Source organism: Pistacia vera, unplaced genomic scaffold, assembly GCF_008641045.1.
Source record: "Pistacia vera cultivar Batoury unplaced genomic scaffold, PisVer_v2 Contig487, whole genome shotgun sequence".
Taxonomy (NCBI): Eukaryota; Viridiplantae; Streptophyta; class Magnoliopsida; order Sapindales; family Anacardiaceae; genus Pistacia; species Pistacia vera.
The window spans coordinates 132,431-145,572 of NW_022196320.1; the positions used below are offsets into that span (position 1 = coordinate 132,431).

Sequence of the window (13,142 nt, forward strand, 5' to 3'; positions counted from 1 at the left end):
CAGGAGGAGGAGAAGAGGGATCTTTGGCGGAGAAGATGTTTATGGTGGAGGAAGAAGAAAGTGTTAATGGCAGAGGAACAAGAAGATATAGAAGAATGAGAAAGAAGAAGATGTAGAGGAAGGAGGAAGAAGAAGAAGATGTAGACGAAGCTAAGAAGAAGAGAAGAAGATGTAGAGGTAGAGATGCGTTAATGGCGGGAGGAAGAAGAAGGTGTTTGGGTTTGTTTGCAACAATTTCGGGTTTGTGGGAATATAGTATAATTTTGAAAAGATTACATCATACTTCATTAATCCTAATTAAGCACTAATTACCCTTAATCATTTTTTATCGTAAACTTTGGTTTGGTCGGCTCATGTTTATTTATTTGAATTTGAAATTTTTGTGATCTTGATGTGCTTGTTAATGATACGACATCAGCTTTGTAATTGTTTTTGCTAGATGAGACTTAGGTCATTAGAGATTATTGAATGCTTTATTTGAGATGGGTTTATTGGAAGAAATATCTCCTTGAATTCTGCTCTAGCTTTTGTCCGATTACAGGAAGATCCGATCGGTTTGGAAAATAAGCGAGAAACCTACTTATTTCCAAAGTTGTGCAATCTCTGTGTCACTGTGACAAATTTGAAAGAATGTGAATGACATTTTTGGTATTTATTTTGAGTAAAATATATGAAACTTGAGATATACCCAGAAGGATTCGAATGATTATAAATCAAGAATTCTCCAAAAGCTAAGAGGAGTTGATAAAACAATAAATATCTGATTTGATATTGAAAGAGCTCTATTAGATGTTAGTTCGTCCATATGGAACCAGCCAGCAATTTCGGTTGAAGTAATCTATCCTTTTATGTAAATACTTTAGGAGATTATGTAGGGTGGAATACCTCATCATAGATGACACATATATAACTGAAATATTTCTTTCTTTATTTTTATCATTAGACATGGCCCAGGATGCGGGGATGTTTATGGTTCCACAAACCATTGGGAGTGTTTTGTGCTGCAAATGTGGTGATCCAATGGTACCAAATGCTGCCAATATGTGTGTTACATGTTTGCGTTCTGAAGTTGACATCACAGGAGGCTTACAGAAGAAGGTGGACCTTAAGCATTGCCCTGAGTGTGATAGCTACTTGCAACCTCCAAAAACTTGGATAAAAGCCCAATTAGAATCAAAGGAGCTGTTGACTATTTGTGTGAAGACTCAAGAATCTGAATGGGGCTAGGTTAATACATGCTGAATTTATATGGACTGAACCTCATTCCAAGAGAATCAAGGTCAAGCTGACGGTTCAGAGGGAGGTTCTTAATGGAGCGATTCTTCAACAATCTTATGTTGTTGAGTATCATCAGCAAGATCAAATGTGTGAATCTTGTACAAGGGTTCAGGCCAACCCTGATCAATGGGTTGCGGCTGTACAGCTAAGACAACATGTCTCTCACAGGCGAACTTTCTTCTATTTGGAGCAGCTTATTCTGAAACATGATGCTGCTGCACGAGCTATTAAAATAAAGCAAATGGATCAGGGAATTGATTTTTTCTTTAGTAATTGAAGTCACGCTGTTAAATTTGTTGAATTTGTGGGAAAAGTTGCTCCGGTAAAGAGCCGCCACGACAAACAACTTGTTTCCTGTGATCCTAAGAGCAACGACTACAATTATAAGTATACATTCTCAGTTGAGATCAGTCCCATTGGTCGTGATGAATTGATCTGTCTGCCTCCAAAAGCTGCTGTTAGTTTGGGGAATCTTGGTCCTCTTGTTGTCTGCACAAAAGTGACAAATAGCATTGCTTTACTTGATCCATTTACTCTGACGCATTGTTTCTTGGATTCTGATCAGTATTGGAGATCGTCCTTCAAATCTTTGCTCACCAGCCGACAGCTTGTGGAATATATTGTTTTAGATGTAGAGCCTGCCTCTTCTGAAATTAATGTTGGTGGCTCAAAGTGTGTTTTGGCTGATGCCCAAGTAGCTCGTGTATCAGATTTTGGAAAGAATGATACCATTTTTTCCATAAGAACACATCTAGGCCATCTTTTGAACCCAGGGGATTATGCTCTCGGTTATGACCTCTATGGTGCTAACAACAATGATATTGAACTGGACAAATATAAAGGTCTTGTACTATGTTAGGATCCCACATTGAAAGGAAAAAGGGTGGGCATGTGGGTTATAAAGGCTTGGACACCCTCCCTTGGCAAGCCGGTTTTCCAAGGAAAGTTCTACCTAGGCCCATGAATGACCTATGGCCCAACCCAAATTGTTGAATTATTGGAGTGGGTTCCTATCAATTGGTATCAGAGCATGATCCTGTACCTATGTGGCAGCGCACGTGTTGCAGGCTGACCCGTGGCAGACTGACCTTGGGCCCGGGCTGCTACCCCGAGAAAGGGCATGGAGGCCCGAGGGAAAGGGGATCCGCGTAGTCACCCAAGGGGTAAAGAGGCCGGCGGGGGTAAAGAGGCCGACGTGGACATCGGTTGCGGAAGCGTGATAGAATGTTAGGATCCCACATTGAAAGGAAAAAGGGTAGGCATGTGGGTTATAAAGGCTTGGGCATCCTCCCTTGGCAAGCCGGTTTTCCAAGGAGAGTTCTACCCAAGCCCATGAAATACCCATGGCCCAGCCCAAATTATTGAGTTATTTGAGTGGGTTCCTATCAATTGGTATCAGAGCATGATCCTACACTTATGTGGCAGCGCACGCATGGCAGGCTGACCCATGGCAGGCTGACCTTAGGCCCAGGCTGCTACCCCGAGAAAGGGCATGGAGGCCCAAGGGAAAAGGGGATCCGCGTAGTCACCCAAGGGGTAAAGAGGCCGACGGGGGTAAAGAGGCCGACGTGGACGTCGGTTGCGGAAGCTTGGTGGAATGTTAGAATCCCACATTGAAAGGGAAAAGGGTGGGCATGTGAGTTATAAAGGCTTGGGCATCCTCCCTTGGCAAGCCGGTTTTTCAAAGAGAGTTCTACCCAAGCCCATGAAAAACCCATGACCCAACCCAAATTGTTGAGTTATTGGAGTGGGTTCCTATCATACTACCAGAGGCAATTTTGATAAAGAAGAGCTATGAAGAGAAGCGCCAGAGAAAGCGTGGGAAGCCTCGTCCTTGGAAGCTTAAGTCCCTAGACATGGAAGTGGATAACTCTAGAGTTAGAGGCGACCAAGAGAAGACGAACAACGAGTATGAAGAGTTCTTGAGAGATTTGGAAGAGAATCCTGAGTTGAGATTCAATATATCATTGTATCGTGATAGAGATTACCAAGCATCAGAGATGGCATTTGTAACTGATGGTGGGGATATTCCTTCTGTTCCCCTGGAAGAACTTCTTGCTGATCTTGACTTATGTGATGTGGAAATGGGGGATGATGGTATGAGAGAGTGACCTCTAAGTTAATTTGCATCATTGAAGAGTGATTTTTTAAGTCTGAGCCTGTCGAGGAGAGTGATAAGTACTTGTCTGCTCCTTCAAGAACTTGCTAAGCTGGAGTATTTTCTCTACTGATGAGTGAATGAAATTGTAAATTCTCAGGATAGGTAGTAAATCAGCTCTGCATATTAAAGAAACAACTGAATCAGAACACGAATGTTGTGATGAGAAAAGAAGAAAGAAAAGAGAGATTCATAACCAACCATTAACTGAGTTCTTCCAACTACTCTCCTTAAACACCCATTATTTCCTTCTTCCAGGAGACAAAACGCTGCATTGAAACAATGACTATTTATTGAAATCTCCTTCTTCCAGAAGTTCAAAATGCTGTATCAAATCGCCCTTGGAAATTCCAATTATAAAGTTTGATAGTATTTTAAATTATTAAGGCCTCAATTGTGTTTTATTTGTTAAGGTAAATTCGCCTGATCAACTTGTCACTTCTCCAATCGCTATGTCAAAATGACAAAATCCCAAATCAGATTTTCAGTATAAAAAAAACTACACTAATCTTACAAATCAAATCATTAAAAAAAAAAAAAAAAAAAAAAATAGGAGATAGAATCATAGAGCCCGCCAAGAAAATGTGAAAACCAGAAGATTCAGCACTTGTTTCATCAGACAAAAGTTTCTTCTTGTTAACAAGTGCCTCAATGAAGTTTCTACTGTTTGAATGATAAAAATTGGACCTTCATTTCTTTTCCCCTGAGTGACAGAAACTGTACATTCTCAGCATATGTAGGAAGTTTGTAAGATAGAGTTGTTGGTGCAGAATTATTCAGAAAGTTATCCATACCAAGCATAAAATCTAGTCTCTCCACAATAAGCTCTCTCTTGTCTCTACAGTCTACACTTTTCTCTCAAGACTTGTCTCTTGACTTGTCTAAAACAAAAAGCAACAAAACCTTGATGTACTTGTAAATAAGGACGAAAACAGGTTAGCCCTTATTTACTAATTGGCCAAATTTGAACATATATGCCAGAATTACATGTTCTATTACAGAACAATCAAAAGCAAATAGAACTGAATTTTGGGGAAAACTGATAAGGGATCGAAAAGGAAAGGAAGCAACATGAAAACATTTAAACTTGTCTTCCTACAAAGAGAATCTTGTCAGAAGCGAAATGCTTTTATCATGCAAAGAAACAACAAATTTGCATTCATTTGAAAGCAAATACATATCAACACAGAAAGGGTCTTTCAAAATATATGTAAAACCAGTAACATACAACTTTTTTAACTCAATTGAACAACTGAAATTAAATACACGAAAACTTAAATCCCACAATTGAATAAGTTGCTTTATATCTTGTTACAAGTCATGACCACTTTCATTGATTTAGGTCTCCCCATCTACCATGCTTGTACCGTTTTGTTCGAATTCCTTCCTTTAACATTTCATGATTCCATGACCATTTGATACTAAAGCACTCTGTGACATGAAAAAGCATGTATTATTGATAGGACTACAAATGACAGTGATGATGCTAACTCAAGAAGAAAATAGGAGATAGAATCATAGAGCCCACCAAGAAAATGTGAAAACCAGAAGATTCAGCAATTGTTTCATCAGACAAAAGTTTCTTCTTGTTAACAAGTGCTTCAATGAAGTTTCTACCATTGAATGATAAAAATTGGACCTTCATTTCTCCTCCCGAGTGACAGAAATTGTAAATTCTCAGCATATGTAGGAAGTCATTGAACTAGTAAATCAACTCTGCATATTAAAGTAAATAACGGAATCAAAAACACAAAGCTGTGATATGTTTCCAATTAAACATCAAGAAAAAGAAATGAAGAAAGAATCAAGATTAGTGAGAAAACATACTTAACCATTGGTTAAGTTTTTTCAACTACTCTCCTTAACACCATTCAACTTTTCCCAGCATGATATAACGTTCTGTAGAGAACAAATTTCTTAAACTAGGTGACTTGTTCCACTGCATAAAAATTAACATATCAACATCAAATTTTGTTAGAGAAAACATGGCCTCATAATGTCCTACTAAGTAGAGAGATAAGGAAAACAAAACCTCAAACAGGTCCTCAAAGATTTCTTAAAAGGAATTCAATGTAATTGGAGAAGCTCCCCGACAAAGCATAATCCAACAGTATGAGTAAGCAAATGAAAGATTGACTGAATATATATATAACTTGTATATTGTCAGAATCTAAAAATGTGTCTCATATCATTTTCCCAAAAACTTATTCTAGACATTGGTATCAGAAATTGCTTTGTTTTGAGTTTTGCTACTCTCAATAGCCCTGAAAATCCTGCAGACTCTTAATGATGGAAGCTCACCGAATTGCAAATGTGAAAACCAGGGAGTCAGCACTTGTTTCATCCGGCAGATTATCTTTTTGTTACAAGTGCCTTGACCAATTTCTATGGCCTCCGGTATTTACTCTGCCAATCTTAAATTCTGCACATATGTCAAAGAAATAGCTCAACCACTAACATAACATTGTGATATGCTTTCTAATTAATAAGAAAGGCAGAAAGAATAGAGAGCGGCATTAAGAAAGCATAACTAACCATTAATTAACTTCTTTCGACTACTTTCCTAGTACCATTCTTCCTCTCTTCCATAAAGCAAAATGCTTCACTGAGACAGTAAATATTTTTCAAGATGAAAGGAGGAGATTGAAATAAACAGTATGAAATGCTGGCTTACCAAGTAAATTTGTAGGCCAGGGTTTGAGCAATTGTTTCATCTTGTAAATTTTCTTTTTGCTTACAAGTGCCTCAATCAAGTTTTCTTCAGCGCATGATGCAATTTCATCCTCCACAGCTATTAACAGAAAATTGAAATTCTTAGCACAGCAACCATCAAGAAATAACAGAACCAGCTTCAGATATACTTTCATATTGAACATCAAGCATTAAAGAAAGAACAGAGAGCAACATTGAGAAAGCATAACCAACCATTAATTGAGTTCGTTAAGCAGCTCTCAATAAACCATTCTTCCTCTCTTCCATGCCGAAAAATGCATCTCTGGAACAGAAAATATTCTGATGAAATATGAAACTTTAAATAGAAACTTTTTAAAGATTTTTTAAAATCTAAAAGTCATGTTTAGTATAATATACAGATTTTGTTGTCAGAATTAAAAATTTAGTTCTCTTGTAGTAATAATTTTCTCAATTCACGGGACCTTTATTGCTTTGACCTGGGGTATTTCCTCTATTGATCGGTGAATGAAATTGTATATTCTCAGGATAGGTGGTCCAAATAGTAAATCAATTCTGCATATTAAAGAAAATAACTGAATCAGAAAACAAATGTTGTGAAGCACTTTTAAACATCAGAAAAGAAGAAAGAAAAGAGAAATTCATAACCAACCATTAACTGAGTTCTTCCTACTACTCTCCTAACACCCATTATTTCCTTCTTCCGGAAGACAAAATGCTGAACTGAAACAATGACTATTAGTTGAAATTTGAAGCTATAAATAGAACATTACATGCCTTAGTGTAAAAGAAAAAACAGCACTTAAACATTATCAGAAAATTGATGTAAGGAAAGTGGGGTTATCACCTTAAGATATACAGCCATAGGTAATACATGATATTTCTAAGTCTGTCAACTTTTTCCACCATGATACCTCAATCTGCAAATTTCTGCAGAGAATTTGATGCCTGGTTTCAATAAGCTGAAAGAAAACTAATGTCTTTACATAGGAATCTTATGGTCAAGAAAAAGAATACAAGAACCAAGAAAACATTAACAATTGATGATAAACCTTAATTCTTAAACTTCTTAATACACCATAATTCAACCTTGATTCTTCTGCAAATTCATGGCATCTTAAACTTGGCTCACTGCACCAAAATGAACATATCAAAACCAAGTTTAATTAGCTGGAAAGAACATGTCTTTTCAATGACCCCACTTGGTAGAGAGATAACCAAGAAAGCAAACCAATCTCAATGAGTTATCAAATGATTTCATAGAGGGCATCCACTGTAATTTGAGAAGCTCCCTGATAAAAGAGCAACCAACAGTAAGAGAAATCAGTTCTGAATACAAATTAAAGAATTTACAGAACCAGTAATAATGCTGTGATGTACTTTCTAGTTTAAACATGAAGACAAAAAAGAGAAGTGAGAAAGGATAACCAACCATTTGAGTCCTTTTGAGTACATAAGAGTACATAATCTCCTACATTTATCCCTCCTCTGTTCCATATTTGTTCTATGGTAGAAATCTGAAACCGCGGTTGAATATAAATTTGCATGGCTTAGAAGAAAAAAAATTGCATAAACAATATCAGATGATTAATATATGAAAAATGGAGTGTGGACATCGCTTTAGAAGATATTTCCAGGTCTGTCAAATTTTTCCAGCATGATAGAAATTCTGTCGACAAAATTTATTCTATCAAAGAAGCTCTTTGGAGATAGAAATATAGATGAGATGCTACTCACCAAGTAAATGTGGAAACCAAAAGATTTAGCACTTGTTGTTTCATCTGGAGAATATTCTTTTTGAACAAGTATCTACATGAAATTTCTACCACTGAATGATAATAACTTGTCGTTAATTGCTTGGCCCTGGAGTATCTCCTCAGTTGATCAGTTCCAGAAATAAACAGAATATTAAAGAAATGACATGGGGATCAGTATGAAATACTAGCTTACAAGTAAATGTGAAGACCAGGGTCTGAGCAATTGTGAAACTGTGATCGAAAAGAAATTTGCATGCCTTAGTAAAAAGAAAATAATCGCATAAACATTATCATATGATTAATCTCATAGTAGATATTACCAACTTCATTCTGCCAACTTCTTTCATATGTATTGACCATATTTCAACATTGATTCTTCATGAATTTCATGGCCTTTTAAACTCAATTCAGTGCATCAAAACTAACATAAAGAGGTAAAGTTTTCTTAACAAGTAAATGGCAATTTAAATTTGAGAAAACAAACCTCAGTGACTCATCCAAGTGTTTCATGGAGGGAATCCAGAGCAACTGGGGAACCTTCCTGGCAGAAGAGAAAGGCATTGACAGTTATTTAACGGGGCAGTTTGACATGATTCTTTGAAATATTTTCGATATCAATTTCTTAAAGGTCTGTTTTGAAAAATAGTTAAAATTTAAAAAGAGCTTAAACAATACCAGAAAATTGATGCATGAAAAGTGGGATTATGACCTCCAAAAGGCACGGATACATCAGATATTTACTGGCCTGTCACTGTTTTCCAGCATGATACAAAGTTCTGTTGACCAAATTTGATGTCTGGTTTTAATAAGTTCAAACAGAACTAACGTCTTAATATGGGTAACAATTTGGATCAATAAAAAGAAAGCAACAAGAACCAAGAAAACGTTAACAATTGATGACAAACCTTGATTCTTAAACTTCTTAATACATCATAATAAAACCTTTGTTCTTCAGCAAATTCATGACATCTTAAACTTGCCTCTCTCTGCATCAAAATGAACATATCAAAATCAAGTTTAATTAGCTAAAGAGAACAAGGCTTTACAATGTCCCCGCTAAGTAGAGAGAGAACCAAGGAAACAAACCTATCTCAACGATGATCAAAATAATTCGTAGAGCGAATCCACAATAATTTGAGAAGGCTCCCTGGCAAAAGAGCAACCCAACAGTTCTATATAATTATTAAATAAATTTACAGTACCACTAATAATGCTGTGCTGTACTTTCTAGTTTAAACACGAAGCAAAAAAACAGAGAAGTTAAAAAAGCAGAACCAACCGTTTCAGTCCTTTTGAGTACATACCGTCCTACATTTGTCCTTCCTCTCTTCCACATTTGTTCTAAGGTAGATATTTGGAACTGCGATCGAATAGAGATTTGCATGCCTTAGTAAAAAGTAAAATACCATGACGTTAACATTATCAGATGATGAAAAGTATTAATGACAGTAATAATGCTAATACAAGCATCATGTAGGAGATAGAAATACAGATTTGATGCTATCTCACCGAGAAATGGGAAAACCAAAAGATTCAGCACTTGTTTCATCAGGCAAAATAGATTTAATGAAGTTACAGCCATTGACCCATAAAAATTGGTCCTTTATTGCTTTGAGCTGGAGTATTTCCTCTACCGATGGGTGAATGAAATTGTAAATTCTGAGGATAGGTGGCCCAAATAGTAAATCAGCTCTGCATATTAAAGAAATAAATGTTGTGAAGTGGTTTTAAACATGAGAAAAGAAGAAAGAAAAGAGAAATTCATAACCAACCATTAACTGAGTTCTTCCGACAACTCTCATGGCTAACACCCATTATTTACTTCTTCCAGAAAACAAAAAGCTGCACTGAAACAATGACTATTTGGTGAAATTTGAAGGTACAAATAGAAGAATATTACATAATCAGGAAAATGGAGTTATCACCCTTAAGATATACGGCCCAAATATTGATCTCTAATTCTCTATCAGAAGGCCCATGTAGCTTATTTTGTATTAATGGGCCAATCCATTCTTTTAACATTAAAAGTTCAGTTTTACAAAAAATATAAATATATACCGAATAATTGCATTATGTATAAAACAACAACTAATTTGGTTAAAACAAGTGGAGTATAAAATAATCATTCAACAAATCCAATGCTATTTCAATCATTCATTTAATCATTTCTATTTTGCTTAAAACAACTGGAGAGGAGACCAATCTCCTTTCATTTCAAATGATATCAAAGAATATAATTAGTGAATTAAAATTAATACATATGTATTAATATTATATTTACTAATTCTTCAATTTGGACCATTATTTAAATTACCTCTAACTAAATCTATCATTATCATTTTACTTAAACACATGCCTTTTTTCAATATCTTCTAATTCATTAATTATTCAATCACAAATACTTTTATTTAAACAAAAATTAAAAAAATATTACCTCCCTTCGTAGCCTAGCAGAGGACAGTACACAATATTCTTTTTCAATGTTGCATTCTAAACAAGGTGGTTGGGTAGTGCCTTCAATTTGGGGCAAAACATAATTTGCAAGGAAACCAGTTTTGGCATGATTATAATACCATCTTCTTCTTCTCCCTTTCTTGTAATTTCATAATCCCACTCTTCCCATTCATTCATATTAGAAAACCAAAGAGTTTTCAATTTGGGGAAGAAAGTAGATGATCAAGATGTTCCATCACTTTCTATTCTCAAAAATTCATTACTAACTCTTTTCACATTGTCCATCCGACTTATAGCCAAAGATTCAAGGGATAGCAATTTTCCCAAGAGAGGAAAATAATTGTAGTTTATGTAGTTATAGAGTGATAAGCCCTTGAGCTTGGTTAAGGACATCATCCAGTTAGGCAAAATAGTATTGCCTCTGTAATGCCCTATCTGTAATTTCTCCAAATTTAAAGGTGGTTGTAAGATTTCAAGAAGTGTTTCATCATCCTCATTCGTCCTCTCTCCTTCATCTTTTTCGAAATCCAGAGATAAATCAAGGAGGTTTTTCTTATTCTTGAGCTCTGTTCTTCTAGCTTCATCCTCATTTGATACATTTCCCAACTTTGATAAACGCAACTCTCCGAATATGTTAAGGTATTTCAAACCTTCAAGGCTACATGTTTTATTGTCATTACCAACAACGAATTTTTTTAAGGTTCGGAGATTAATCAATCTTTGAATTCCTATTGGCATGAATCTTAAAGATTGAACCTTATAATTTTCTGGATGCCTTAGATTTATTAATTTTCCAATCCCTTGAGGTAATTCCTCCAATTCTCTACAACCTGTAATGTCTAAAGTTTGCAAATTATGTAATCCACATAATTCTTCAGGAAGTTTTCTCATTTTCAGTTCTATCAAATTAACATATCTCAAATGTATCAATTTTCCAATCTTTTTAGGAATGTCTTCAATCACATCAACTTTAGGAAAGTCTTCAGTCTCATCATCAATCCCATGAAGCACATCAACCCTACCAATCATATCCATCATAGATGAATAAGATAAATATCGACTCTCCCTTGTACCAATATTTAATGCCTTTAAACATGTCAATTCACCAAATAATTTTGGTAAGATATTAGGAGCCAATGACACGTTGGAATGTGCAAAATTATATAGGAAACTGCGAATCTTTCTAAGACTAAGAATGGAATGAGGAATGAATCTTGTTTATTATGAATTGTTACCATCAAGTGACAAACTTGCTCATGATAAGAAGAGATTATGATTGGATCCTTAAGACCATCAACTTCTATCGAGATACATTCATTCTTACTCAGAAATTGGGCAAAGTCATGCACTAAATCATGCATCCTACATCCTTTGATATTATTGTCATCATCTTTGTTAAACTCTTGAAAGAATGAGTGTGATGCTAAGTAATCAAAATACTCTTGACCAGCTATCTCCATTACTTTATTTCCTTCTTTGAGATAATCATGAGTCATCCATAATTTAATCAAATAATCTTTTTCTATGTTATGGTCCTTCGGAAAGATGACACAATATGTGAAACATCGTTTTATCTTGAAAGGCAAATCATTATAGCTTAATAGTAGAGGACCAAAAATACCCTTTTCACACTCTTCAAGTTCCCACAAATCACTATCTAAGATATTTTGCCATTCTTCTTTGGTTTTTTTAAATCGCAAAAGACTACCAATAGTCTTTGCAGCAAGAGGCAAACCCTTGCACTTGTTTAAAATTTTCTTGCCGATCTCTTCTAGATTTTCACTCTCTTATTGAGATCTACCAAAAAATGCTAATCGCCTAAACAACAACCAACATTCTTCATCGGGCAATACTTTGACAACAATAATGTCAACTGATTCCATCATACGTGCCACCGATTCCTTACGTGTAGTAATCAAACTTTTACTTCCACGGAGACCATTCTTTAGACAATGATAGAATGGTTCCCATGTTTTGTAGTCATCTAACCACACATCATCCAAGATAAGCAAAAATTTATTTCCAAAAATAGATCTACTAATACGCTGAAAAAGTGATTCTAATGCACCTAAATTTGGAGTAGAACCTTCTAGAGTCTCAATGATTGTTTTGGCTATCTTGTATTCATCAAAAGATTCTAACACACACACCCACATTACTTTATCAAAGTTGTTTATCACCTCATTATTGTTGAAAACAAATTGAGCAATAGTTGTCTTACCAATCCCCCTCATCCCTATAATAGAGATTATATGGGGGTGTTGTTCGCTACTCTCACACAACATGCGCAGTAAAGTATTCTTATCCTCATCTCGACCATATATACCAGACACATCAACAAATGAGGTGTTTTGTATTCGTTCGGACTTTCCAACACTTCTAATCTCATTAAACTTATACATATCTTTTTGTTTCATAATGACCTCTAAATTTTCATTGATGTTCTTTATTTTCATTGCAATGTCATGACGTAAAATAACTTGGCGTAAACTAACTTGTTTGAATGAAAAGAAAGAGGAGGGAAAGAAGAAACACACCTTTTTCTTAGGAACAACAGCATATTCAACTCCCTCAATCTGCTATTTCAACATGGCGTAGTTCCACTCATCCAACACATCTTCAATGTCGTAGGATGCGTGTTTGAGCCGATCTAACCAAAAACTTATAGTTTTCTCCTTCACTTGTCTTTCCTCCACATCAATGAGCACAGCTTCAATAGCTTGAAGATTGCTCCTAAGCTTTTTGACTTCATTGTCGACACCAACAACTAGCTTCACCTCCTGCTTTATTTCTTCACCAATGAT

At 35.6% G+C, this 13,142-nt stretch overlaps 3 protein-coding genes across 3 annotated transcripts; 1 reads left to right on the forward strand and 2 right to left on the reverse strand.

Moving 5' to 3' along the window:
- The first annotated feature begins 945 nt into the window (after positions 1–945).
- LOC116147003 (60S ribosomal export protein NMD3-like) lies at positions 946–3,389 on the forward strand. The gene is given in 3 exon segments (XM_031432428.1): positions 946–1,217; positions 1,219–2,125; positions 3,027–3,389. Coding segments are annotated over 3 exon segments (1,542 nt in total).
- Positions 3,390–10,560: 7,171 nt separating this feature from the next.
- On the reverse strand, positions 10,561–11,373 carry LOC116147025 (disease resistance protein RGA2-like). The gene has a single exon (XM_031432454.1). It carries the CDS (start codon positions 11,371–11,373, stop codon positions 10,561–10,563), a length of 813 nt encoding a protein of 270 aa, XP_031288314.1.
- Positions 11,374–12,125: 752 nt separating this feature from the next.
- On the reverse strand, positions 12,126–12,740 carry LOC116147026 (disease resistance protein RGA2-like). The gene has a single exon (XM_031432455.1). The coding sequence runs from the start codon at positions 12,738–12,740 to the stop codon at positions 12,126–12,128; it is 615 nt and encodes a 204-aa protein (XP_031288315.1).
- Between the last annotated feature and the right edge of the window lie 402 nt (positions 12,741–13,142).